General features: G+C 39.8%; 1 protein-coding gene across 2 annotated transcripts; it reads left to right on the forward strand.

The window, feature by feature from the left end:
• Positions 1 to 385: 385 nt before the first annotated feature.
• Positions 386 to 25,592, forward strand: Piezo (piezo type mechanosensitive ion channel component). 2 transcript variants are annotated; one of them, XM_076384182.1, is made up of 38 exons: positions 386 to 495; positions 6,556 to 6,648; positions 9,291 to 9,506; positions 9,591 to 9,823; positions 10,147 to 10,578; positions 10,988 to 11,110; positions 12,094 to 12,205; positions 12,271 to 12,380; positions 12,457 to 12,723; positions 12,801 to 13,127; positions 13,206 to 13,498; positions 13,570 to 13,697; positions 13,755 to 13,897; positions 13,963 to 14,139; positions 14,206 to 14,722; positions 14,785 to 14,880; positions 14,962 to 15,404; positions 15,478 to 15,883; positions 17,658 to 17,720; positions 18,102 to 18,247; positions 18,918 to 19,094; positions 20,097 to 20,393; positions 20,457 to 20,533; positions 20,846 to 20,923; positions 21,464 to 21,544; positions 21,978 to 22,254; positions 22,335 to 22,498; positions 22,568 to 22,711; positions 22,791 to 22,955; positions 23,028 to 23,175; positions 23,242 to 23,456; positions 23,530 to 23,688; positions 23,769 to 23,895; positions 23,968 to 24,374; positions 24,456 to 24,751; positions 24,823 to 25,072; positions 25,153 to 25,380; positions 25,455 to 25,592. In XM_076384182.1, the coding sequence occupies exons 2-38, from the start codon at positions 6,585 to 6,587 to the stop codon at positions 25,564 to 25,566; spliced, it is 7,698 nt and encodes a 2,565-aa protein (XP_076240297.1). In that variant the 5' UTR covers positions 386 to 495; positions 6,556 to 6,584; the 3' UTR covers positions 25,567 to 25,592. The 2 variants fall into 2 exon arrangements, with proteins under 2 accessions (XP_076240297.1, XP_076240298.1); XM_076384183.1 differs by lacking the exon at positions 386 to 495 and having other exon boundaries at positions 6,544 to 6,648.
• The last annotated feature ends 688 nt before the right edge of the window (positions 25,593 to 26,280 follow it).

The raw sequence follows: 26,280 nt of genomic DNA on the forward strand, positions 1-26,280 counted from the left end.
TAACCAGTAACCCTGACTCCCACCCAAGAAAGCAACAAAAGAGTCCCCTGTAACTACGTTCCTGGCAATGACGCAGAGGCCCACGCAGGCGCGACGCCCCGACGCCAGAAACGGGCGTAGAAAGCCGACTGTTCGACAGTCAGCGTCGAGCCGGCGTCAGGTGGCAATCGGTGGCTGAAGTCAGTCGATGACCGCGGCACGAGCGTGATCAGATGACCCGCGTTTCTTGCTCGTAAACGCCTCGTGGGCGTTCGCGGTTAGCTGACCCGTGGTCAAACGACAGCCTAACACGGACTGTGCGTGGCAGAGAGTGGTCGAGGTAAACGTGGCACCAGTGACCGAAGCGTGACAGTGAGTGACAGACGGACGTTTCGCGCGTGTTGAAGCCGGGTGGCGCATGTTGCTTTCCTGGAGGTTCGATCGGTTGGAAGACAGCTGGGAGAGAGCCCTTCGAGAGGGATGCTTTGAGACGCAGCCACCGTCAGAGCGTTCAAGGTGAGCACCTTTTTCCCTGAACGTGAGTACAACCGGTTCCCAGCAGACGACTCTTCAGTCAGCTGACTACGTTCTTCGGCTCGCGGTTAACGGACACGCTTGAACGTGGCTGTGGTATTTTGATCGACTAGGTGATCTGGCTCAGTTGTGAGTAATGGGATGATATCACCCTTGCACGGTGATAGTTTCTGCTCAGGTTTTTATTCTTGGGTCAATGGTAGCATACCCAGGGGTGACGTAATGATGAGTTGATGGGAACTGATGGTTCTTTGGATTGGAGCGGGGGTTGGGGTTTTAAACTTGTGCGATGTTTGGCGCATGTTTTGGTTGCTAGAAGCGTGAGAAAGGTGCCTGAAAGTCAGTTATTTACTTTAAATAATTTGGAGACACAGAAGGGAGGTCAATGTGAAAGGGAAATGATAGGCAAGGAATTCTTCAAGTATTGTAAGTGAAAGGATCAAGGTAATAGGATCGTAGGAAAGTACCGATTCAAGGAAATTATGTCATTATTGCAACAAACAAGACAGTCAATTCCATTTCGGTCTTGTTAATAGTTCTATTGTCAATTTACTTTCTTGGAACGTAACTGCTTTTTTAATGAAACTACTCACTGCCAGTGGACTAATTCCTTTTTTAGAGGAGAAGTTGTGGCAGTCATTAGTCGCTATGAACTTGAGACTCATTACCAGCAAGGTGCTTAGAAAACGTAAAAGGCACGTTTCCGCGGTTAATTTCCATCGCTCAAAATCCACAGTAAAAGAAACTATGAAAAACATCAGAAAATAGAGAGAATAACAGCAACCTCAAAGCGAAAAAATACTATATAAACACTAGATCAAAAGCACGTCTCGAATTGCATAGAAAGTCAATAAATATTGACCATCTGGTTCCTCAGAAATCCTTTCATTGTAATGCAACTTTACCTAGATAGCCTTATCAACACCAAACATTGATAATTCCATATTCTATCACCTCGAATGTATAATAATCCTGAAGACTTGACAGAAAATACATAATATTTGGATACTTGTTTAATCCATTTAGTAAATCAAATATAAACATCTACCAGCTGTGAATATTATCAAACAAGGAAGCAAATAGTTCGACTTCTAGTGATATGAAGATAAATATCGATCGCCCAAGTGTCCCTTCGTAAAACAATCCTGAACATCGCCTCTACTGTGCGCCATATATCCTCAATCACTCGATTCCTCAACTTCCGGCGCCGAACCCAAACCAGGATACGTTCAATTAACATTCTTCGGAAAAAGTGGAAGCTGGTTCGTTCCAATTGCCCCGACCTACTCCGAAATTCGTGTCGACAGCCGTGACCCGGAACGAGTACGAGAAACAGGCACCGTTTCGTCGGCGTGGAACGCGATTCGCTCGTAAAGCTGCTGACATTTCGCTGGTTCGCGATTTTCCAGGAAAATCGAAGCTCTGCCAGTGTCCACGAGGCTCGTGCATCGATCTGTTTATGATGCTTAGGGCCAGCCAAGAAATGACGAAACGCATTGTTTGATCAATTGCTAATTCATCGACTGACTGCACACTGTATCCAGACAATGAATCATCGCACGTGTATGCCACCCTTCCTCGCCTGCGCGGATATGCACAATGCCTTGTTGCGGTGTTCGCGATAAAGTTGCGATATCGCGAACCTGTGCTGCTTTTACGCGTGGTCGGAAACTCAGGACGTTTGTAAGATGACAATAAAGTATTGACACCTGTCTGGCATATCGCAAAAGGATAAAAGGATCGCATGTGGTTATGGGAATAATTCATGAGGATTGAAAGGGAAGCTTGTCAGGTTTCTCTCTTTAGAAGCGTTTCGATGTTCCTGGAACTGAAATTGCGTTGTTTTGTGACCTTGAGTAGTTTTCATTAGAGCTAATTATACTTATATTAATATTCATTTGAAGTTCAGGGTTGCTAACTAGTGAAACTGAAGTATGTATAATGATAGTAAAAAATATAAATTAACTTCTATTATCTTTAATGAGAATGGTATCTCAGAAGTATCTTCGCAAATTTCACAACCCCCTAAAAGGTTCACAGCCATGTAGTAAACTCTAAACATTCTACTATCACATACCACACATGGTTATTAAATGCAACTAGATAAACGAAACGAGTGTTAATTCACTTTCCCTTAGCTTGAAACGAAATTAACACGAATGTACACGCATTTAGATAAAGCAAAAGGATAAAAGGATCGCAATTGATTATGGGAATAATTCATGAGGATTGAAATGGAAGCTTGTTGGGTTTCCGACTTTAGAAGCGTTTCGATGTTTCTGCAACTAAAATTGTGTTATTTTGAGACCTTGAGTACTTTTCAGTAGAGCTAATTATGTTTGTATTAATATTCATTTGGTGTTCAGAGTTGCTAACTAGTAAAACTGAAGTATGTATAATGACAGTAAAAAATATAAATTAACTTCTATTGACTTTAATGTGAATGGTATCTCAGAAGTATCTTCGCAAATTTCACAACCCCCTAAAAGGTTCACAGCCATGTAGTAAACTCTAAACATTCTACTATCACACACCACACATGATTACTAAATCCAATTAGATAAACGAAACAAGTGTTAATTCACTTTCCCTCAGCTTGAAACGAAATTAACAGGAAATGTACACGCATTTAGATAAAGCATTTAACTATTCTCTTAATCGGGGGTCAGCATTTATCGAGACATCAGGAAATGATCTATCCTGAACCATGTCTCTCCTAAAAGCGTAACGAGACTCGTACACTCCCTTAATCAACCCCGTTTGTCGCGTGCGACACGCACCCACGCGAGGATGCACGCAACGTGCACGCGTTTCTTTGTAAACGAGATTATTTAATAGAGTGTAGTGGTCGGGAATCAAAGCAGCAGCCCTTGGAAGAGACACGAGTAATTATTCCAGGAGGACCTGTCGCGTGTGATGACGCGTAATGTTTCATAAAAACCTTTGGCATATTTACAGGTATCAATTACTCGTAATGTTCACGATATTTCAGTCCACCCAGTCAACGCGTGTTAATTAAACTGCGATAATTTAATGAGACGATAGCGATCTACCTTGCGATACTTTTTACTGGTCTTTTTCATTTTTGCTTATGACCAGCGTAATTACATTTTTTATTATCCTTCCAACTTCATTTTTCTTTTTTGTTCATTTACATATTCTCTTTCTTATTTTCTTCATGTTGCCCCTGCACTATATGTCTTGATATCGGACAGTAACATAATTTATTTAATTTTATTTATTTTACCTATTCGATGATACTTGTTGTTAGTGATCACGTTTCATGGTCAGTTTGTCACAAGAGTTAATGAAAGTGGGATTACGAGCCCAAGGGTGGTCGATAGGATGAAATAGACGTCAGGATTACCACGCTGTGCAAAATCAATCACACAGGGAGGGGGTTGCATTGAGCGGTTCATTCAGTAACGATTGCAGACTATCGTGTGTGACCGTGCACGTCTTCCATACAAGCCGTGTCGATTCAGCTTCTAGAACGTCGAAGGCTAAAATTATCAGGATTTCACAATGCCTTTATCATCGATTCACGGCGAGCTAACGAATACTAATTCAAGCACTGTAGTGTACCATGCCTGTACTGTAATAAATGTAACAACTGGATAAAGTATCTTGGTGAATATAAATAATACATTCTGCACTCGGTATTGGAAATCCAATCGGATAACAAGTCTGTGAATTCAGTTATCTGCTTGCCATCGATAAGATAAAGATTCGCCTCTACTAAAATAAACTCAAATGCAATGCTTTCAGTACAGTAAAACTAAAATCGATTAGCAGTATGAAAGGTACTATGTTTTAGAAGAAAGTAGAATTAGAATCAGGTGAGAAATAATGAATCAAAATGTTGGCGAAAAATGAGGGATATTATTCGAGATATCAGCTTTCATTTAGAGATAAGGTAGCACGTAATCAATCGAGGAGTCTTAAGTAACCGATCCACAGAAAGTGATCTGCGATAACTACTTATGTCATTTACATCTCACACACTTATCAGACCGGTTTGACAGCAAGACGACACGGCTTTATGAGCTGGAGACCTTAAGCAATGCGTACGTATTCATGCAGCAACCACTTATTGTTAACTGTTTATTTTTGTCATTTATTTCTCTGGACATCGCCAGGCTTGGACTTTGTACATTCAATTTCTGCAGACAGAGTTCTATGTATAATATGTTTAATATCTTCTTTTTATCGCATGCTCTTTAATACCAGTTATTTAGTAGACGATTGTGGACGTGTATCTCATCGATAGTATGCCTGCTGTCAATCTGTTACTTATCAAAAAGGATATTGCTCCACCTTTTCCGTGGTCAGCGAACCCTGATAACACGATCCATCAGAGGACCCATGAAACTCGCTAATGGATCACATAGAAACGCACCCTTGTACGAATTACACAACTATTTCTGCAGTATAGTGTTTCTTCGAGGCAGTCATGCACGAAGCAAGGTAACGTGTCGTGAAAAAAGTCAGATTCCTCTCGCAGTCAACAGGAAGTTCTAATTCACATCTCCTATTTCCATAAAAAGGTCTTTGAAGCCATTGTTTATAGTCCCCTTGTTCAAATAGTTATATAATAAAGTGATATAAATGGCTGACATAGATGATGAAGACGATTGTACGAGAACTCATGAAGTCTGTTTATGGTTATCATTTTCTCCTTTTTCCATTTGTGACAAAATACAGGCTTTAATAATTTTTTTATGGTGTCATTAAATTCTCTAGCTATCTTGTTGATCTAGGTCTAGAAACAAGGAAAGAAAAGAAGAATGCACGATGAAATTTATGAATATATCGATCGTGACAGTAGTGAAACGAAAATAAGAATTCATTACAGTTCAGGAAATAAAAATGTAGCTTCCTCGTTTTCACGAAAGTGTTTTCATGAAACCATTAATTTCGTTGAAAGACAGAAGACTAGAAAAACAATCTTTACAAGCACGACATCGTCCCCAATCTCTCAGTGGTTTATTTCATACAGCGTGATAGTGAACAGCGTTCTGAAAACAGGTGGGCGCACCTCTCGTGAAACAAGGACTGTCCTTCCCCTTCGTATAATTGCTCGATAATTAAACTGGGCGTGCCTCTTTTTATCGAAACTGCTTTCAACCAAAACTACCTCTTGGTCCCAAGCAATTTTCACTACACAACTTTCTTCCCCTTTTCTTCCATCGATCGCAAGGCAGCGTGCCTCAAAAAAAGAACGACTTCTTCGCTCTAAAACTGAAATACTATTTATTCACGTCGGGTGAACTATCTTTTTCTTAATGGAAAAGAAAGGTAGTACGTGTTATCCATTTTATGTGATGACAAGTGGTTGCACTGGTGTTGCACTAAAATAGGAAGAAATTGTAGATCCCAGTAGGAGCGTATTTGTTTGGTAGTGGTCCAAAATGCACGACTGATGTCAGGGACCTCCGGTGTGGAACGGAACACCGATACCATCGTGAAATCTAATACGGAAGAAGGAAGCATGCAGATGGTGTGCGTGTCATATCCGATATGTTTGGTGCCATAAACTATAAGCATGAAATCTGGTCTTCAGAAAAGATATTTTGAGACTTTGCATAATAAAGTACATATTCTGCCTGCGTAAATTAAAAAGTCATTATTTTCTATCCTTTTATATACTAATCTTATAATTCTGTGTTACATTTGTCCGCAATATTTCTTCACAATAATAGGCCACCACATTTAAAGTCGACCAAATCGATTTAAACTGCTCAGGGAGCGTTGCCCGAGAGAAGGCAATGTCTTGTTCAATTTCGTGACAGTGTAAGAATTACGTAATACGTCAAGAGTGAAATTATAGGGTATCTTAAATTGTAAAGAGTCGTGACAGTAAAAGCTAGTAATGAATCTACGAAACGCCAACACTAAGTCTCTTGATGGAACGAGGTTAGAGGTATTCGACTGCAGTGTCGTATCGATTCCGGCAAAGCTGACATTGCTGCCTGCAAAATCTGGAGATGTTGACAGCCCTAGAGGATGGATAGCAAGCACTTTTGCATGTCTCTGTTTCAGGGTGAGAGGCCATCCAAGATCATCGAGGCATGACGAAGTACTGGCTGAACGTGGCCCTTCTCAGGGTCATTCTACCGGTTGTCTTGATAGGATGTGAGTTTCTTATGATTATGCCTTTATAAATAGCAGTATATCTAATTACAGGTACCTACTCGCATTTCAAAGTAAGGAAAGTAGGTATAGGTAGTAGATACTGGAAGTACTTGAAACTTGCGCTACTTGTAAAAGACATATAGGGTTCACTGTTGCTATTATTATCCACTATTATTGTACATCGGAGTATTTTATCATATTTTTTAATAAAAAATTAATTTGCTAAAAGTTTTTTATTTATTCGATGACAGTTTTCTATCTAATCGCTTATTATTTCTGCGTATTTTATTTCTGGGTCAATTATGGAGAACATGTCTTATTTCACAAGCTTATAATTAGTTGACTCTCTAATTATATTGGAAAACATTTTTGACCACGCGATGCAGGAATCGCGATCGATGCTCCATTTTCTATGGTGAGGAAACTTTGCGTCACATTGTGATACGATAAGACTGCCTACAATAAATTATTAATACTGCGATATTGTTATTACAAAAGTAATACAAGGACTCTGAATCAATTTCTAGTGAAATGGAAAGAGACATAGATTTCATATTTACGTGAAATAGAAATTGTTTATGATAAAATTATAGCGGTGAATCTCTCGATGACATCATGTGTTAAAATAGTAGTGATTTGTAATCGACTAATGACCTCGAATTGCAAGCAAGTCGATTCTACGAGCGGATCGTGTGAAACTGGAGAGATGGTACAAGTTCCAAGGTAGATACTGGAAATAGATGAATACTCGACTGTAAAGCCAAGAAACGCAGAACAAAATTTTTTCGCAAAAATATGTTTTCATATCTTCACTAAAAAAGTAAAAACACTGCATATTTTGATTCCACAATAAAAATTTCTTAAACTGATGAAGATTTTCCAAAAATACACATTACGTATAATGTATTCGAGGAATCTGAAAATTGATATTACTATCACCGCATGAACTTTACTGCCATCGTTAATTATCAGGACGTTATCAGCGGGCCGCATATGCTAGATCGTTCCACGATGCGTCGCAATATCACTAATAACCTTTTCCTACGTTCTCTTTTTTCTAATAATCAAAATGTCTTTTTAACTAGAATATCATTCGTTGCTCGAGTAGACCTCATTTCCAAAAAAGAAGTCAATCCACTCCAAACAGAAGGATAGAAAATTCTACAAATAACCAATTGACATAATTCAACTTATCACATAGTCAAAATTAAAAATGAGGGTTTCAAAAATCGGTCGAAAGTTCAGTCAATATGCGTACGAGCATAAACTTTGGGAAAACGCCTCAAAATACCATGGTGACATCGTCGAGACACGTCCAGTCTCGGTTTACAAGCTTCGTCTATAATTAGACTAAACGCAGCTTTCGCCTCTCCTAAATTCCGGGTTTATTGTCAATCTTCCATAAATATTAGTAGCAGTGAATCAGAAATATTGCACTGCAGTGTCCCATTCCTTCGAGTGTTTCTATGAAAGATCTCAGTTCCTTTAAGCTGACTTTTTTATCTTCACGACAATTTCGAGAGCCACTTTGATCTCTTGACCTGGATTACTCGACGCAGAAAAAGAAATTACCAGGGTGGTGCTGAACGTAACGTCGTTATCGCGCGAATTATCGTCTCGTACACGACTGACAGAGCTATCTCGACCATAATATCTGTCATTAACAATACTCTGTCAAGGAGTGTATATTGCTTACCAGAGAAAACGAGATTTTCTATGATGAATTGCTCTTATTTTTATCATTCGCTGTTTTAAAACGCTTTTTCAGTCCTCTAGAAATCTTATTAAATATAGAATCTTGTACACAAGAAATTGGTTAATTTTTTATTTTACCATTATATGAAATTTCATAATTGTTATGGTCACGTACAGATTCCCGTTTTAATTGCGTGTTTAATTAAAACGCTGCCAAAAATTTCTGAAGTGTGGCGCATGAGAAAACTGGAATAATGAAACAGTCGAACAATTTGCGAGTCTGGAGCACACAGAACGCATCTACTTGAGTTCCTTGGCAGCCGCTCAAACTTTTCGTTTGAACGAGAAAATAGTAAGCAGAGTATACACTACGAATAGAAAGTAGTGTCAGGACAGTACTGTACAGATTAAAGCAAAATATAACAAATTTCGAGTGCAATTTCAATGGAAGCTTTGTGACAGGATCATTTATTAAAGTAGAAAGACGTTCTTCAAGGGATTCAGACTTCTGTGACAGACTGAAAGCAATTAAAGTTCCATATTCAGCCTACATTTGACTTTAATTATTCATACACATGTTCCTGTCTGTCTGTCTATAGCCCATGACCAATGATTCTTAATCCGTCACTTAACTCTACCTTCAATCAAAATTTGCACTTAAAAATGATTAAACACAAATTACCACGATATATTTTGAGGGATTCAAATGTCAGTTCTCACGATAGTCTCTGTACAATTCCCCAGGATGGGGCTGACCTTTTGCCTAGTAAAAAATTGTCACGCTTTTTGACCCTTCTCTTTCCATTTCAGTAGAATAAGCCACGTTTGACGATGTGACGAATGACGTTAGAAAATGTCACGAAACGGGAATTGTTTCGTGCAATGTTACACTACTGCAAACGTAGCAATAACCATGAGTACTAATTAGTGTTACTGAATTGAAACAGGTATAATATGCAGGCCAGTAGGACTGTCTCTCGTTTATCTGGGCCTGGTGCTCTACTCGCCTCACGTGCCCATACCAAATGTGAAGACAATGGCTGGCCATACAGGTCACTACCTAAAGACCTGCATAGGCTTGTCATTTCTCACAGCCACAAGTCAATTCACATTTCACGTAGTTTTACTGGCGCTGCCAACCTACGGTCACTTTCTTCAAAACTGTACGTAAACGATATCTAAAAAAAAATAAGAATAATATGAATACTATGGTAATTATACTGACCATGATTTATGACAACTTTTAGGCGAATCTCTGGAAGTCATCTTCCGACACATAGGCTTCGTGAGGCTAGATAACGCATCAGTATGGGAGATCTTCTTCTGGCTGACGCCAGAGTTAATCGTCTTACCTAGTACTATCATAATCTACTTCCTGTGTCGCTACTTGACTCAGACTCCAGTCGCTGATGAGGAGGATGATACTTCGATGCATCGAAGGGTTGAAACATCTAGAAAGACAGAGGATAGAACCACAAAGGTGGGCACTAGTCCAAGAAACTATGAAAAAACTACGCCTTTCAAAAACTTCATTTACTTACGACTTGTCAGCAATTTCTCCTTTTTTTATATAATATTTTAGTGTCAGATTAAGTCATTAACTTCTATCTTTCTAGCAGTAGATAAATCTTTTATCGAAAAACTCTCTACTTTTTAAGTCAGTATCATTGCTAATCTATTTTAGAACGTCACGAATATCCTAGCAAGCTATAATATATCCTCGCAGTCATATATAACTCATAAAACTTTAATGCACCCCCAGCTATGTAGTTTCCTCCGATTGACGGCAACTTCTGTCCTCAGATAATCAGTTTCCTAGGACGTATCGGAACCTACCAAGTGTCATCATCGCTATGCATCACGGCAGCCTTGCAGCCATCTGTCGAGGGTGGTTTCTACTTCCTAGTCTTCCTGGGAACAGCCACTTGGTGGGCATGTAACAAAGAACTGCGAAAGGGCTTCGCCGTGCTTTGCAGGATCGTGATGGTCGTCGTGACCCTTCACATTTTGGCCCTACTGAGCTACCAAAATCAAGTGCCACAGGAACAGATCCCTCTGAACAGTACTTGGCAGCGATATTTCGCCTTGACAGCGATCTATCAAACGAATTGTAGCGATCCAAGGAATGTGAATTACACCGAAGATGCCGAATGGTTGATTAACGGATACTGCTTGAGGCTATTTTGGCTCTACTTTGTTTTGGCTTTGCAGTCACAGTTCTTGAGTAAAAAACCGGTGAGTTCATTTTTTGCATTTTCCTACTACTATATAATTTATTAATTACCCTTAATTAATTTGGTCAAGAGGTCCTAATGAAATTCAGGTCAAAATCTGACCATCAGTACGCGCGAATTTTTGTGATACGTATTTAACTAGAAAATATATTAACTCATTTGAAGGCTTGGGAATTGCAAATCAATTGACAAGATTGTGAAGTAATGAATTAACGAAATTCCTTTCTAAAGCTTTTCTTGTTCTCACTGACTTGGTTCATTTTCTAAGGGTAAGGAAGACAATTAATATTGGCCATCGTCTCAATAACACGATTAAGCTTGCTCAAGTTTTCCACTAACTTTTTCTAATATACTTACCTTGTAACATAATTACTCTGAAGACGATTGCTTTTACTAACGAGGCGTTACAGGCAAAGAAAGTAAAACGTTTAAGCGGCAAGCTGGAGAACCTGGACACTCCCTTGTCCAGGCACGTTTCCATTAGGCGGAGGACACCATCTCAGAGGTGGCAATCGGCGCGAAGGAAAGCTCGCGTAAGGATTTCGTCCTGCATGAGCCGAGTTTCTTCGATATTTCACCTCATAATTACACTTCGATCTGACAATCTCACTGTAGATAGTTTGTTCTGATTGTTAACTTTGGCAACGATCCCTTTAATTTTAAGTTACATCTCGCAGTGGTACTTTCTCTGGTACCAAAGAAGAATGCTACCTGTACATAGCTGAGGACTTTATATTTTTGAGGCGAAGTTAATCCACGGAGAAAGTATAGTTTTAATGTTCCCCTCCTCTTCAGATAACTCCCAATTTTTTATTTACTATCGCCTTCCAGATTTGCGGTTGTTTTTTAACGCTGAGCAAATCCTTTTCTGTTTGGATGCCGCTATGTTTAGTTTGCCATTGTTTTAGAAGCCGATCGTTAATTCGTCGTTACCACCTGCCGACGAGCGCACACCCGTACGTATAATGATTAAGTTTGCATGTTTGATTATCACTGCGATCACGTTCATCTACACTCTACATCTCACTCTGTCCTCATACTTCACGAGACCTGTTCATCTTTTATTATAATGTGTTCTAGTTAACTATCACTCTAGCTTTATCTGAATTACTGTCGTACTACTTTTCTTTGAAGACTCGACCGCTTGGTTGCGAAATGGTTTAAGTCCATTTCATTGGTTTTAGATTCTTAAATGATTTATAACACAATTGCAGAATGAAATTCTTGGACTTACACTATTTGGGGACCAAATGATCCAATTTTTATTCTAGCTTTTGGTGAAGATATATTTTTTCATGTAGCTTGCATGTGTACTTCAGTTAAAAATATTCTAGATTTTTAGGACCTGTAAGAAAACTAGATGTAAGAATACAGAAGTCTCTGATCATAGCTATGCTTTCCAAAAAACTATGCTTTCAAAAAGCTATGCTTTCAAAATCCTGACTATGATCAAACGCGTCTGTGAGTAAGATTGTTCAGAAATACGCAAAAAACCGTAGTTAATTTTCATGAGTAGTTGATGAGGTTCGGGTCAGGACGAACGGGACTTCTGCAGGACTCCACAGGAAGCGTCATCGTTCAGGACGGCCACCATGATGACAGTATCCCAATGCAAAGTTTCAGCGAAGGTAACATTGCTTTCCTGATCCAAACTCCAAAAGTATAGCTCCATAATTAACAAGATCTCTCCTAGGTGCTCCCGATGAGCAGTCTGGGATCATCGAGCACATCATCATGGCTGTGTACTCGATCTTTCAATTGATAATCAACTCATCCTACCTGGCTACAAACATTATAATGATGGTGAGTACTGAAACTAACAAGCATTCAACTTTTTCTGAAAACTATATCAATCATACTTAATTATTTGACTTGTCAGACTTGGAGCATAATGTACCACAGCTGGACGACCTTTGCGCTTCTACTGTGGGCTCTGGTTCTTTGGATGGTGCCCAACAAACGCGCTTCCATGATGAAATGTTCCCCCTTCATCGTTTTTTATGCAACCCTTCTACTCGTCTGCCAGTATATTTACAGTATGGACCTAACCGAAGAAGAACTGCCAACCGAAATAAATGGAGTGAAAATGTCTGAGATTGGTTTCAGCAAGTCTGACCAGCTCAGTCGCTGGCACTTAGTAGTTAAAGTAACAATTGCTGTTTTTTATTCTTAATAAACTTAAATGCACTACAACTTTACATAATGCTAGCAAACACTTTTCAGTGTCTTTTCATGTCAATGTTCTGGATAACATTGCGACAGTACACAGCAGAAATATCCCGACAGAGGCGGTCTTCAGCATTGAGGGACATGGTAGCTCCTCTACATGTCTCTGTCTCAACAGCTACCACAGCCATGAACCAGGAGGCGCCAGAAATTAAAAGCAAGTTTATGAAAGATGTTGGTATACTTCTGAAGAAACTATTAACCAAATTCTGGATTGCTGTGGTAGCCATCATGCTCTTTATCTGCGGCATCACTGGTGAACGAATGACCGTCTTCAGGATCGTTTACATGTCTCTATTCCTCGTTCTAGTCATTACCTTCCAGGTATGTTCCTTACAATATGTCTCTTTAGTGACACTTTATTACTTTGGCAATTGGTTTTATGATTTGCTCGTTCGTTAGGTATCCTGGACAGTATGGAGGAAGATGATGTATCCATTCTGGCTGACTGTTATCGGATATTCAGTGATAATGCTAATTCTCGTATACACTTATCAGTTTGATAATTTCCCCGAATATTGGAATTATCTGCACATCGACCAAGACTTACAAATGGACATCGGATTGGAGAAATATGCAACGAAGGATCTTTTCGTTAGATTGTTAACACCAACATTCTTCGTCATCATCACTGTCCTCCAGATTCATTACTTCCACAAAGACTTCTTGGCGATAACGAATATCGAGAGATGGAGGTTAGTGAGTTTATCAGACACCACAATTCCAGATTAACTAAACACTTGACTATAAGTAATAATTTTGGCAGTAGCGAAGGTTCCTCCAGACGCGCTAGTCTGGGTCATTCGCCATCTCTGAATATGCCCACGACATCAGGAGATATTTTCTTAGCTGAGGAAGATACCGAAAATATGTACACTTTGAGGCAACTGAAACGTGAGTGGCAAGATTTTTCTCATATAAAATAAATGGTTTAATGACTGTGATTTCCAGGATTATCCTCACTGGAAAGAATCGCGTTGATCCGTAAGATATTGGGTCATTTACGAAATGTCTATAACTACACCTGGCTGTTCCTAGAAATTCACATGCAGAAGATCATCTTCATCTCTGTGATGCTTATGTGCGTCAATGATGTGAGTATCCAGTTGAGTGTCAAGTTCAATCTTAATTTGTCCTTTATTCGAGCGACGATTTTCAGGTCTGTGCACTTAACTTAGTCTTCGTCCTGGTCGTGGTGGTAATGATCAATTCTAGGAGAAATGTTCAGGTACTCACTGTCAATGTAATAGCTGCAGTGATCGCTCTCCTGATGGTTACGAAAATGTTGTACCAGATCCAATACATAGATCACAATAATTGGAATGTCAATTGCACAGTAAGCACTTGTAATATTTATCAACTAGAATTGATACTTCAATTAACCATATTTTATTATCTACAGAGGCACATAGATGACAATCAGCGTCCCTACGCAAGCAACAACACAGTCTATAATATAGCAGAATGGTTCGGCATGAAGAAGGCAGAGCCAGGACACCTGGCAGAGCTGCTGAAAGGTTACATAGGTATCATAGTAGTGACCACCTTGAGGAAAATCATTAGAATTCGTCAATGTTTCTATCGACAAAAGCTGGGCGAGTCATTAGATACTCCTCAAGTTATGTTCCCTACAATCACCAGAGCAAATGCTGACAGAGGCATTCCAGAATGTCTCAAGTTCCTCTTCAATTATGGATTCTACAAATTTGGTGTAGAGTTCTGCCTCATAGGAATTGTGACGCTAATTGGCACTAGACTCGATTTTTATTCGGTTCTTTATGGTGTCTGGCTTTTACTATTCTTTTCCCTGAAGAGAAGAACCATCGCCAAGATTTGGCCGTTCTTCAAGGCCTTCGTCATTGTCCTGTTGCCTATCCAGTATTCACTGGTTATAGCATTGCCTTCCTGGCTTTGCATAGGTAATTAAATTTTGAGGTTTTTATCTTGGAATAGATAATAATAAGATTTTTTTAATTTGCAGATTATCCGTGGAGCAATTCTGAGATTCTCAGAAGACTGCAAGAATGGATGTACTTCCCTGACCCAGATTTTCCACCTAATCCCAGAAAATTAATGTGTAAGATGCACATTTGCATATTCGATATTATTTTAATACACTCATAATGCTACTGCAGATCAATGTTTCACTCCCTTCCAGGTGATTTTATTCTACTGATGATGATAATCAGACAGAGTCTAGTTTTCCGAATCGAACAACGAAGCACCGCGACTGACAAAGAATTCCCAGCTGGCCACAACTACTCTGTCTATCACGACATGGAGAAGCCCAATTTTGTAAATCCTGTAAAGGATTACGTGTCCCACATTCATTCCTGGTTGGACATCCTAAAACGTGGCATATTAATGAGTCTCATGTGGATCACCTTATCTATCATGTTCATGGCTGGGACCAAGAGAACCAACCTCTTCTCCTTGGGTTATTTGATCGGTGCCTTTGTGTTCCTCTGGCAGGGTAGTGATTTCTATCTGAGACCAGTCAAGACGATACTAAAATGGTGGAACGTGTTGATTGGCTACAATGTAGTCGTAATTTTCTCGAAAGCCTTGCTTCAGGGAGTTGGTTGTGTGTTAATCAAACAGGTGATCTATTCAATCTTTTTTATACGTAAAAAAAAACAGTATGATAATACCAAGTGTAAATGTGGGATTTCAGCTGGAAGTTTCAGCTTGCCCTCTGGTTCAGCTGTTCGGTATAACTTGCTTAAGAAAATTCCGAACTTCTACCAGCGACATAGTGCTAGGCAAGATTGAGTGTGAGGTACCCAGAGAGGACATAGGCATGGTGTGGGACGGTCTGTGTTTCTGCTTCTTGCTGCTGCAAAAACGACTGTTCAAAAGCTACTACTTCTTCCACATAGTGGATGAAACCAAAGCCATGAGTGTCTTAGCATCCCGTGGAGCTGAGCTGCTGGAGGAGCTGCATCAGAGACGTATTGAGGTCCAGGAAACTGTGGAGAAGAATGTGCTGCAGAAACTAAAGTACAAGATGGACAAGATCAAGGCTAATCAGAGGAAAATACAGGGGCCTAGTTATAGGGAACCACAGACGCACTATGTGGGTAAGTTGGATTATTTCAGTGGTCCGTAATGTTTGCCTAGGTTATGGGACGATCTCTGACAGAACGACACGTTTACAGCTCCCTAGAATGACTAGACGTTAACAATATTTAGGTCCTGTTAAGGTCTACTAGATTCTCCGTACCTCAATATCCACTTGATTTTCCAATATCTAGGTTTACTCCTTCTCCACGAGGAGCCACCTCGCCAGCTTTCCAGTCTCTATACCTGAATATCCAATTAATCTTCCAATATCTAGGTTTACCCTTCAACAACCAACAACCGAGGGTAGACTTCTTCAGAACCAGACGAAATTTTTATTCAAGCTACGAAACACTGACTGATCCATCTCCTTCTTCCAGAGCCTGATCAACTCTACCAAGTCCCCTGTACCCTGTCGATTAGGTATCCACCAACCAATTCCTAAAAATAACTCCTAAAGACCTAACCCACCTACAGATGTAGGTGTCCCAACCAGATGTCTCAGAATCAACCCTAACATCGAATCTCTATATTTAATGCACTCGAAAAAGAGGGGGAGGCACCTCTGGCGAGGTCTTCCAGCGTGAGTTCGTGTGTGTCCTCGGGTCACACGCCTCCTCAGGGTTATCAAACGCCGATCGACGAGGACGACGACGAGCCACCTCCGCTGACGCCGCGCGCTGCCTCCCTCTTGCAGGCGCCCACCCCCAACTCCGCGATTATGACAGTGAGTCTCGAGGGCTACCTCGAGCCGACTCGTATCTCTTTCGGTTCTCCACCGAGTAGCGAGCTGAATCCACGCGGGCCATCGCCAGACGAGACGTTCCCAGTCTTCTCGCCGCCACCCTACGATCGACAACCCCCAGATCGGTCGCGGAACTCCTCGATCAGGCATCGACGTCAGTCCAGCTACATCGGGCCCCAATGGATGAATGAGCTCCAGACACCGAGGCAGTCGATCATCTCGACCACGTCCCGTTCCCCGCTATCTCATCACACATGTAACGACTCAGCAGGGATCAAGATCGTCGTCGTCGATCCGCTACGATGTCCTGTACATACGCTTCCGCCACTTGCACCTATAGATCATCTGCACCCTTGTTCCCATTGGTTTCGTTTCGTTTTTAGAATTTTGGTGTAGTGGCTTAGGGTTTCTTTTATTCGTGAGACTTTTTTGGAGTCTGTAGGAGAGACTTTAACACCCTTGATTGTTTTCTTTATTTATTTCAAAGGATCCTCTTGCCGTGATAGTATGTGTATTTTCAATTAATGTCTTCTTCATTTGTTTTCTCTGTTGTATGCTTCCGTGAACTTTTTTGTCATTTGTAGATGTACAGTCGGCTTAAAGATACTTTGTACTACTGTCAGAAATGTAACAATTTAACTAATTAATGAAACTATACATTTGTGATAGTAGAACAGGACTTTCTTTGCTGGACCATACTCTATCTGCAAAGTAGATGTAAATATATATTCTTTTATCGTTTTAGGTGTATTTATATCCTTATTTTGTATATTCGTTTATTTAGTTAGAAACCTATTTTCACGCGAATCGTCATCCTTCCTTCCTCATCAAATAATTACCTACATCATAGGGTGATTAATCAATTTCCAAAAGTCTTTTCCTACTTTTCTGACAGATCGTCCCTTCCAGTCTGATGACCAAGGACTCGAGCACTCTGCCACGATTAATTGACATGTAATATAAACTGTATATTGTTGTAAGATACCCGTCGATAATTGTGACACTACTTTCAGTTTTCTATCTCTACTTTGTGTTTTTCTTTCCGTTAGATACTCTCTATCCAGGGGCACGGCCGTTGTACAGAGTTCGCGCTCCAAAGACCAACAGAGAGGGTAAATGAACATCTTCCGTTTGTTTTCCGCAGCTTCACGGGGCTTTATTCCACTAACTGATGCCCAACTCCTGACTAATAACTCCTTGTGCTTTTACAGAATGATACACCTTGTAAATAATTTTTTACTGTACACTGCTAAAATGTGCAGCGTGTCTAACATGTATATTTTTCAATGTATTGTGTGTATCCATATTGATGATTTCTAGAGATTTAATAGATGTGTTCTGTTTTACATTCAGCGCGAAACTTTTGGGATATGGTTTCCTTTCAGCACTATTAATCTGTCTAAAAAATTGTCGTGCATGGCTTTGGCACAATAGCGTAAGTGAGGGTGTTTGCTGTTTTCAATTATTGATATAGAATATTTTTCCCTGATTAGCTATCAGATCGGGCGATTATTACATGTTCGATGACCTGGACGATGACGATGTCACCGATATGATCCCCGATACTGAGTCTGAGAAGAGGGAACAAGAACGTATTGAGGAACAAGAAAGACGTGGCAGAAGAATGACTATTAGCGAGGTATGTTGCATTTGTTTCGTTAAGTGGCTCTTAGAAAATTTTGATTGTATGATCTGAAAGATTTCTATACAAATATCTGATTTGTCTGCTATGAACGTACAATTTGAGGCAGAGTTTTACTAATCCCAATCGATGTGCATGATCCACTGAAAAGTTCTCGAAAGCCTTGCGAACAAGTATTCCACTACGCTTACCCTTTCGATTCCAAATTAGTCTTCTTTTGATTTCACTTAAATTTTAACTTGGTTCGAGATTAGCTCTATCAAGAGGTCACCAGGTTGGAGACCTAAAATCAAAAGACCAGCTCCAAAAAACTTTACAACAGACCTTGGACATTTTAGGGCTCTAACCCCTAAATATCACGAAAGCTTAACTCGAATTCTATTAAAATTTAATTTCACCCTATCAGCTGGATCATCGCCCAAGATCATAATTAAAGATTGATTTCTCACTGTGTGACGATGGCCAACAACCTTTGATTTTCGTGTGAGCATAAATTCTAGCATTCTTGCATCTTTCGATCTATCCCCCATGCCACCCCCATAGCCCCCCGTTTTTTTCTCTTAACTATCCCCTTGGCCGAACGAGGAGTCACCAGGCAGACAACGCACATCAGAAGGCAACGTATCGAGTGGAAAGTGAGTGACTTTAAAAAGTCTGGTCGTTGCAGCTGATGAACACGCTGATTAAGACAGACATTGAGACCGCGACGCATGTCGCCATGTATGGAGGAACAGAGAAGGATGCGCTGAGACTTCGCCGTCGGAGCGTACCATTGACTAGGAAGAAATCGTCAATGTCCTATCTCAGTGCACGTTCCGAGACCGACACTGCCATGGCTACCGATGTGAGACCTCCCATAAAAGGCTGCATGTCACTGCTACAGGCTCTGTATCTCACCTGTCCACCATTTATCTCCTTCGTCATTCTTTTAATTCTCTTTAATGCGCCTCCTCCACCAGACATAGTCTCGTTTTAATATTCTTCACATTTTTATTTTTGTATACTGCCTTTCTCTCTGTCCCTCTGCATATCAGCGTCTTTTCTAGTCACGTTTGTCGTTCATCGATGTCTCTTTTAGAAGTAGTCCATTGAAACTTGTTAATAACAGTTTTCACGTTAGTCGTGTACCTTCTTTATGTTGTATTTGGTTTCATTCTTTTTTGTATCGTTCATCGGTTTGTTTTTTATCGGATCATTGTTTTTTGTTTTATTTTTTTATTGGTTCCAGTCATTGTATCATTGCATAATACATGTACGTGAACACTGATGTATCTAAAAATATTAATTGTGTAACTCACAAGAGTTTAACGCAACATTAAGCACACAGAAACAAAGCAACATTATGGTGTAATGAGTCGAACTGATATCCGCTAGTTATTGCAGTGCTTATATAAAACAGTGGTTACTCTTTTCTTTTCGCATTTTCCAGCTTTGTATAAAACAGAAGTGGTGGCGTGAACACCGTTTTCTTTACCTCTTTCTCTTCCTTTTTTATATAGTGTTTCTACTCAATGTTGTAGTCGCAGTTGACAATGAGGCTCCTCATCGTTGGTGTATATAATCTGCCGCTCGATTATCGGCTTAATTTGTTTTTCATTACGTTACAGCAATTTAAACGCTTTCAATAATACAGTAATTTTCTGTGCTCAGCAGCTATTGATATATGTGTACGTAGAACTTGGTCCACAGAAAAATAATTAAATTAGTTCTACAAAATATTTTCCAGCCTGTACTCCCACCTTTTTAATTACCACTCATTAATCATCATCAAGTTCTACGTACCTAGGAATCATACTTCGACCAAAGTAAAGTAGAAATGGAAACGATGATGTTTGATCTGAATCAGGGCGGCGATAAGACAAGCCTCACGTCGGCAGACATCGAGACTGAAGAGAAAGAAGCTTCTGTGGCTGGTCCTGGTAAGACTCCAATACCATCAGATGATGACTACGAAAAGGACAAGGCAGATGAAAAGGACTCGAAGGAAGTCGAGGAGGAAAAAGTGTCATTCACCACGTACTTCAAATTCATATTGGTGATAATCAACAGCGCTTTGACGTCGATGACCACTTATCTGAACAAATTCTCGCGGGATTACAGATTCATTCGCAAAGTGTTAGCGAAAGAAAAAAAGCTGCTGAAGGTATGTAACCAAACGAATCAGAGAATCTTGTGAGCATCGTTTCTTTCACTATTTGGCTTTTAGGCGAAACCTGACTTTAGAATGGGAATACGATTGGGTATCAATCAAATGTGGCAGCCTATACCCTTGATGAAACGAAGGTAAGGCTTCAAGTAGTAGAAAATTGCAGTTGGGAGATCCCGTTTCTGGCTTCTTCGGATATCTGTTCGTAGATGCTTAGCTGTATAAAGTTATCGGGTTTAAAAGGAAAAACTTGAGGACCCCAAGAACTTTAGACAATTAGGCAGTAGACTTAGATTGATTATACTCTACAATCTACGTAGCTTTAGTAGCAATGTGCTTGCCCCAAGTAGCCCCTTTCTAATTGAAGGAAGCCCTCCTCTCGCCCTCCAGTATTTAGGCCATAGATAGTAGAGTAGAAGCTAGAGTAGTAAATGTGCTCGCTCTGACAGATCGACAACTAATGGAAATACTGGGGAACATAGCGATGCTGGCGAGGGTCCCAGTCATCAGCAACCCCTGGACCAGAGGTAAGATTCTGTAGAAATGTTGAGTCGTTTACTGTCTCCAAGTAAACTCTTTTCGCTTAGTCTAAATTCCTATTATCCATCCTTCCCTAAGATCAACTGAACACGTGAAACAACGTACAGGGTGCTCGACAATATTATTGTAATCTTGTTCCTCTTCATCTTTGCCTTATCTTGTCAAGTAGAATAAGCCTTTGTATTTTGTCTTTGTCATCGAACACTCTCTAAAATTCTTTTTTTACATCTTCCCTTTTAATAAAAGTCGATATTCTGCATGGAAAAATCACGAATCCTGTGCAGAAACCGCGGTTCACTTCGTAGAGATCCATGATGTCCCTTTTGACCAGCAGGACTAAACTGTTATCGTGGGAGGACAACGCCGACAAGGAAGGCAAAGAAACATTGTCCCAATTGGAACCTTCCCCGTAAGTCCTTATTCCTTACCATTCCAAACAGATCCTGAATCTTCTCCGACTCTCTATCAGCTTAGAAGTGTAACTTGACGTGCTATGTGTAGAAAGAGAAAAGTGTTGTTTTTGCTAGGGAACGAGGCTCGCTGACGATTCCTCACATCCGCATTCTGGCGCCGAGTTTGGAGAGAGGATTGGACATGTCCTCCTCCAGGTATCGATAGTGTCTCGTGAAAATTCATGCACATTTTGCATTCGTTCTTTGTACGCTGATTCTTACACGCAGCATGGCGATTATAAAATTCTCTTCTCTGTATTATGCATCACCAATTTGTGAATTGATCTAGAATTGCATCTGAAGTTCATTACGGATTTTTTTTTAAGTACTTTGACAGGTCTTCGATAGTGGTGCAAAAATTCTTTTGTTGTTTCTCTGTTATGTATGTATATACGTACAATACTAATTAAGTTGCTGTTTTATATTTCGTGGTCTCAGGTTAAGCTTTCAATGTGCTTTTGATATCAGCATCTCATGAGAAGAAGAAACCTTTGTATTCTTCAAAATGGTTTCTTTCTCTTGCGAATTAACGTATATGCTCCTCAGTGAGTTATTCCATGTAACTAATGCAATTTGTTATTCAATGCAGCACACTCTTCTCCGAAGCATCCCCTGCACAATATGATGAAGAAGGCGCAGAATTGTCTGAAGTCGATCAACCACCAATAATACAGCTACTGGCGTCTATATGGTTCGGAATTTTGGCTCATTCCAATATTCTGTGTTATTTCATGGTGTTCCTTCATCAAATTAAAAATGCATCTGTGCTGTCCACCCCTCTGCCTCTGATGGTCTTCTGTTGGGGTTCATTGACTATTCCCAGACCCTCGAAGACCTTCTGGATAACATTGATTGCTTACACAGAGGTAAAGTGATGCCTTCAATCGATTAAAACTACCTATTATGAGCAATGGGCTTAGATTTACGATACTTCAAATTTTCCCAGGCAATTGTTATAGTCAAGTGCATTTTCCAATTGGAACTGCTACCCTGGAATCGCGACGCTGCTCCTAACAATCCCCTTTTCACACCCAGAATAATGGGGGTTGAACGCAAGTCTAATTATGCCTTATGGGATCTGTTACTTCTCCTCATGGTATTCTTCCATAGGTAAAGTTTGGTCCAGCTTTTATAGTATAACACACCATACACAAGAATGTAACAATAATTTTACTTCAGGTTTATGCTCAAGTCGCTGGGTCAATGGACATCGCCCACCCTCAAACCAAGAAAAATTATCCCCTCGACTTTGACCATCGTTCCATCGAAACCCCCTGAAGATAGAGGTCAAGGGGAATCAGTATCGCGACAGCAGGAGCAAGAGTACGTTCATACTCAGACAATTTAATTGAATATCAGATATTTGTCTACAGATACTAATAATTTCATTTCCTTCTTCTAGGGATACAATTTATGTAAAAACACCCAAAGGGAGGACTTTGAATATTAATGTAATGGGCGATGGCGAAACTGTTCACACGACTGACGAACATGAGAAACTCGTAGCAATTCAGGGTGAAGAAATGGGTCCCCATACTCAAGACTTTCAGAAAACTATGAACATGACGTAAGCAAAATTGTATAATTTTTTATATCCATATTTCTGGGAATTGTCTCCACCCTCACAACTTGTTTTCAGGGTTGACAAGTATATGCAGCCGATGAAACATTTCTTCGTGAAAATTGTCAGTCCTGCTGGGAAAGAGAAAACGAATGTGTACGCGTACATGTTCCTCTGCGACTTCTTCAACTTCCTACTTCTCATTTTTGGCTTTTCAGCTTTTGGAGTAAGTGTTCTAACTTTTATATAGTCTTGCATTTCGGAATATATGTTAATTTTTACTAATTTTTAGACTCAACAAGGAGACGGTGGTGTCACTGCTTACCTACAGGAAAATCGAGTTCCAATGCCCTTCCTACTGATGTTACTTCTTCAGTTCGCATTAATAGTCATCGACAGAGCCCTATTTTTAAGGAAATCGATTCTGGGAAAACTCATATTTCAATATTGTCTAATATTTGGTGTCCACGTTTGGATGTTCTTCATTTTACCCAGCGTAACTGAAAGGTAGATTTTGTCAATTTTTCTCTGAAACTGCAGCATCGACAATTCATCTAATTTGAATCGATAACAATGGTAGGCAATTCAATGAGAGGCTTCCACCACAAATTTGGTACATGGTGAAGTGTTTCTACTTGCTATTGGCAGCTTACCAACTTCGTCAGGGATATCCAACGCGTATTCTTGGTAACTTCTTGTGCAAGAAATACAGCATCGTTAACTACGTTTTATTCAAAGGGTTAGACAACTTCTAATCTGAAAAAATATACAACTTCCCTCATACTTTCCTATAAATACCAATTATTAATTCTTCGATAGGTTCATGTTAGTTCCCTTCCTCTTCGAACTGAGAGCAGTAATGGACTGGATCTGGACTGACACATCCATGACAATAATGGACTGGTTCAAGATGGAAGATATCTTTGCCAGCATTTACCAAATCAAGGTACAATTATTAATTCCTATAGTTTCACTCACACAAGTATCCCTCTAAACTATGAACACATAAACATTGCAGTGCATGCGAGGGGTGGAAGCAGACTTCCCCCAACCAAGGGGTGTGAAGAAAAAACAAATGAGCAAGTATTTAGTGGGAGGTGGTGCTCTGTTTCTTATGATTGGGTTGATATGGTTCCCCCTGCTTTTGTTTGCCCTGGGTGGTACAGTAGGCGACTCAAATCTGCCTTACGACGTCTCAATGAAAATACGAATAGGTCCCTACGAGCCAATTTACTCCATGTCTGCACAGAACAGTTCCATCGTCGAATATAGCGAATCTGAATACATGAGGTTAACGAATTTATATGTAAAAGACAGACCTGCTGTTACTTTTCTGGAAAACTATATACACTCTGACGTGGCTGCTGTAAGACTGAGCGGGTTCTCCAGGAAACTGTGGAGTATATCACCGCCAGACTTACTTAGGTACTATCAAAAGCTCCAAATCAATAGCAAATGTACATTTACGTAACTATACATAATTATTTGTTATAATTTTGATTTCAGACTGAAGACAGAATTAGAAGATAATTCTACCATTGTGACGGTCCACGTGGAGTGGACAGTGTCTCGAAAAACAGACGCGAAAGATGCCAGTGGGATAACGACGACAGTGAGGGACATCCAACTACTGCCATATGTCAATGGACAATTTAATCCTACGAGAAAAACGCTAGCTGATATGCTATTGACAAATACTTCGTCAAATCAGAACGGGACTATCCTGCTGCCGAATGCCTTCCCCAAGTTTTTGAAAGTCACTGGCAGAACGACTGACGTTGTTCCACAATTAATGAATCTACGTAAGTACGGTTCATTAATCAAGTTCATAATCAAATCTACTTTACGTATAGCTTCTATGATATCTTTTCAGCAACGAGAGACGACGAAGAAGAAGGTACAAATGATGATGGTTATCTCTATAGGAGCATGAATCTCCATCTATCTATAGACACAGACTGCTGTGCTCGCCAGAAATGGTGGATCATCAGGGAAGTCTGTGACGATGATCTTCATACTATTCGATTAAGGAATGTGCCCTTAAATAGCTGCAAATACATCATGATGTTCCTCTTCAATGATAAAACTTTCCCTCCCGGGCTCAGTTTCATCAGTGGTTTTGGGTACGTCTAAAACTGTTACAATAAGTCCTGGTATTACAACAGTAAGTTCTAATTCGTTAGTCTGTATGTATATTTTGCAGAATCTTGGGACTCTACACTACTGCAGTCATAGTTATAAGTCAAATGATGAGAAAGGTTGTCAGTGACATGGCACCAAAGATTATGTTCGATGATCTACCTTATGTAGATAGAATCCTTCGACTATGTTTGGACATTTACTTGGTCCGCGAAAGTGGAGAATTGTGTCTCGAAGAAGATTTGTTTGCTAAATTAATATTCCTCTATAGATCGCCTGAAACACTAATCAGGTAATTTAGTGTACTAAATTCTCATTCTACTTTCTCAGGATTTTCAGAGAAATAAAATAATATATCTCTTCTAGGTGGACGAGGCTACCCGAAGAGGGCGAACGTACTGACAACGAAGACCAGGATGAAATAGATGAAAATGCTGAGGCTCAGAGAGAATCCCGTGAAGTATCTCGCCGTGAATAAATTACCAAACATTGAAAGGTTGAGTTGCTATAAATGAACGATGCTAGTGGTACACAATATTGTGCAATATCAGAGAAAAAGGCTTGGTCTTGCTGGGTGTTGCATTTAGAAGATCTGAATATTTATTGTTCGGCCAAGTTTTGTTGCCTAAAAGACTCTGAAGAAATCGTTGCTGTAATTTGTTATGTAAAGAAAAAAGATTTTATGACGGTATTATCGATAATTTGGAATAATGAAATAGCTTGCGTACCTACCAGTAATGACGCAAGAAGGATGGTTTGCAAGTTATTGAAGACTCAGGAATTTATTACCACTATTCTTGTTGCTAGAGAAAAGATTAACAAGGGAGTTGTTCCTATCTTCAGAGATGTATATTAGAAAAAAAAATGTACATACATGCATGATAAGAAGAGAAGTGACGGAAACGTTGGAATCGAAGTAGGTCGCAGTACAGGAAAAATTCAGCATATTAATAATTTAATACATGTTAATGATGGAAATTTTGGACGGATGGAAAATTTGGATGAACAGCAGAAACCGTTCTAGCAAATTTTTTCGTTTTACGAGCATAGTGTAAGGTTTTATTGATTTTTTATGTTAATATTTACTGATAAGGAAATCACTTATATAAGTATTTATATATATAAGAAATAATGTGATCATGAGACGTCAGTTGCACACTGAATGACTTTGGAATAACAGCTTCACGCGTAA

This window comes from Calliopsis andreniformis, chromosome 9 (assembly GCF_051401765.1).
Source record: "Calliopsis andreniformis isolate RMS-2024a chromosome 9, iyCalAndr_principal, whole genome shotgun sequence".
In the NCBI taxonomy this organism is placed as follows: Eukaryota; Metazoa; Arthropoda; class Insecta; order Hymenoptera; family Andrenidae; genus Calliopsis; species Calliopsis andreniformis.

Excerpts from the sequence above, each read along its gene's own strand:
- Piezo (XM_076384182.1), top strand. The coding sequence starts at position 6,585 with ATGACGAAGTACTGGCTGAACGTGGCCCTTCTCAGGGTCATTCTACCG. Across the intron at positions 13,128-13,205 it reads TTCTAGTCATTACCTTCCAG|GTATCCTGGACAGTATGGAG; the intron begins GTATGTTCCTTA and ends CTCGTTCGTTAG. Across the intron at positions 20,534-20,845 it reads ATACCCTTGATGAAACGAAG|ATCGACAACTAATGGAAATA; the intron begins GTAAGGCTTCAA and ends TCGCTCTGACAG.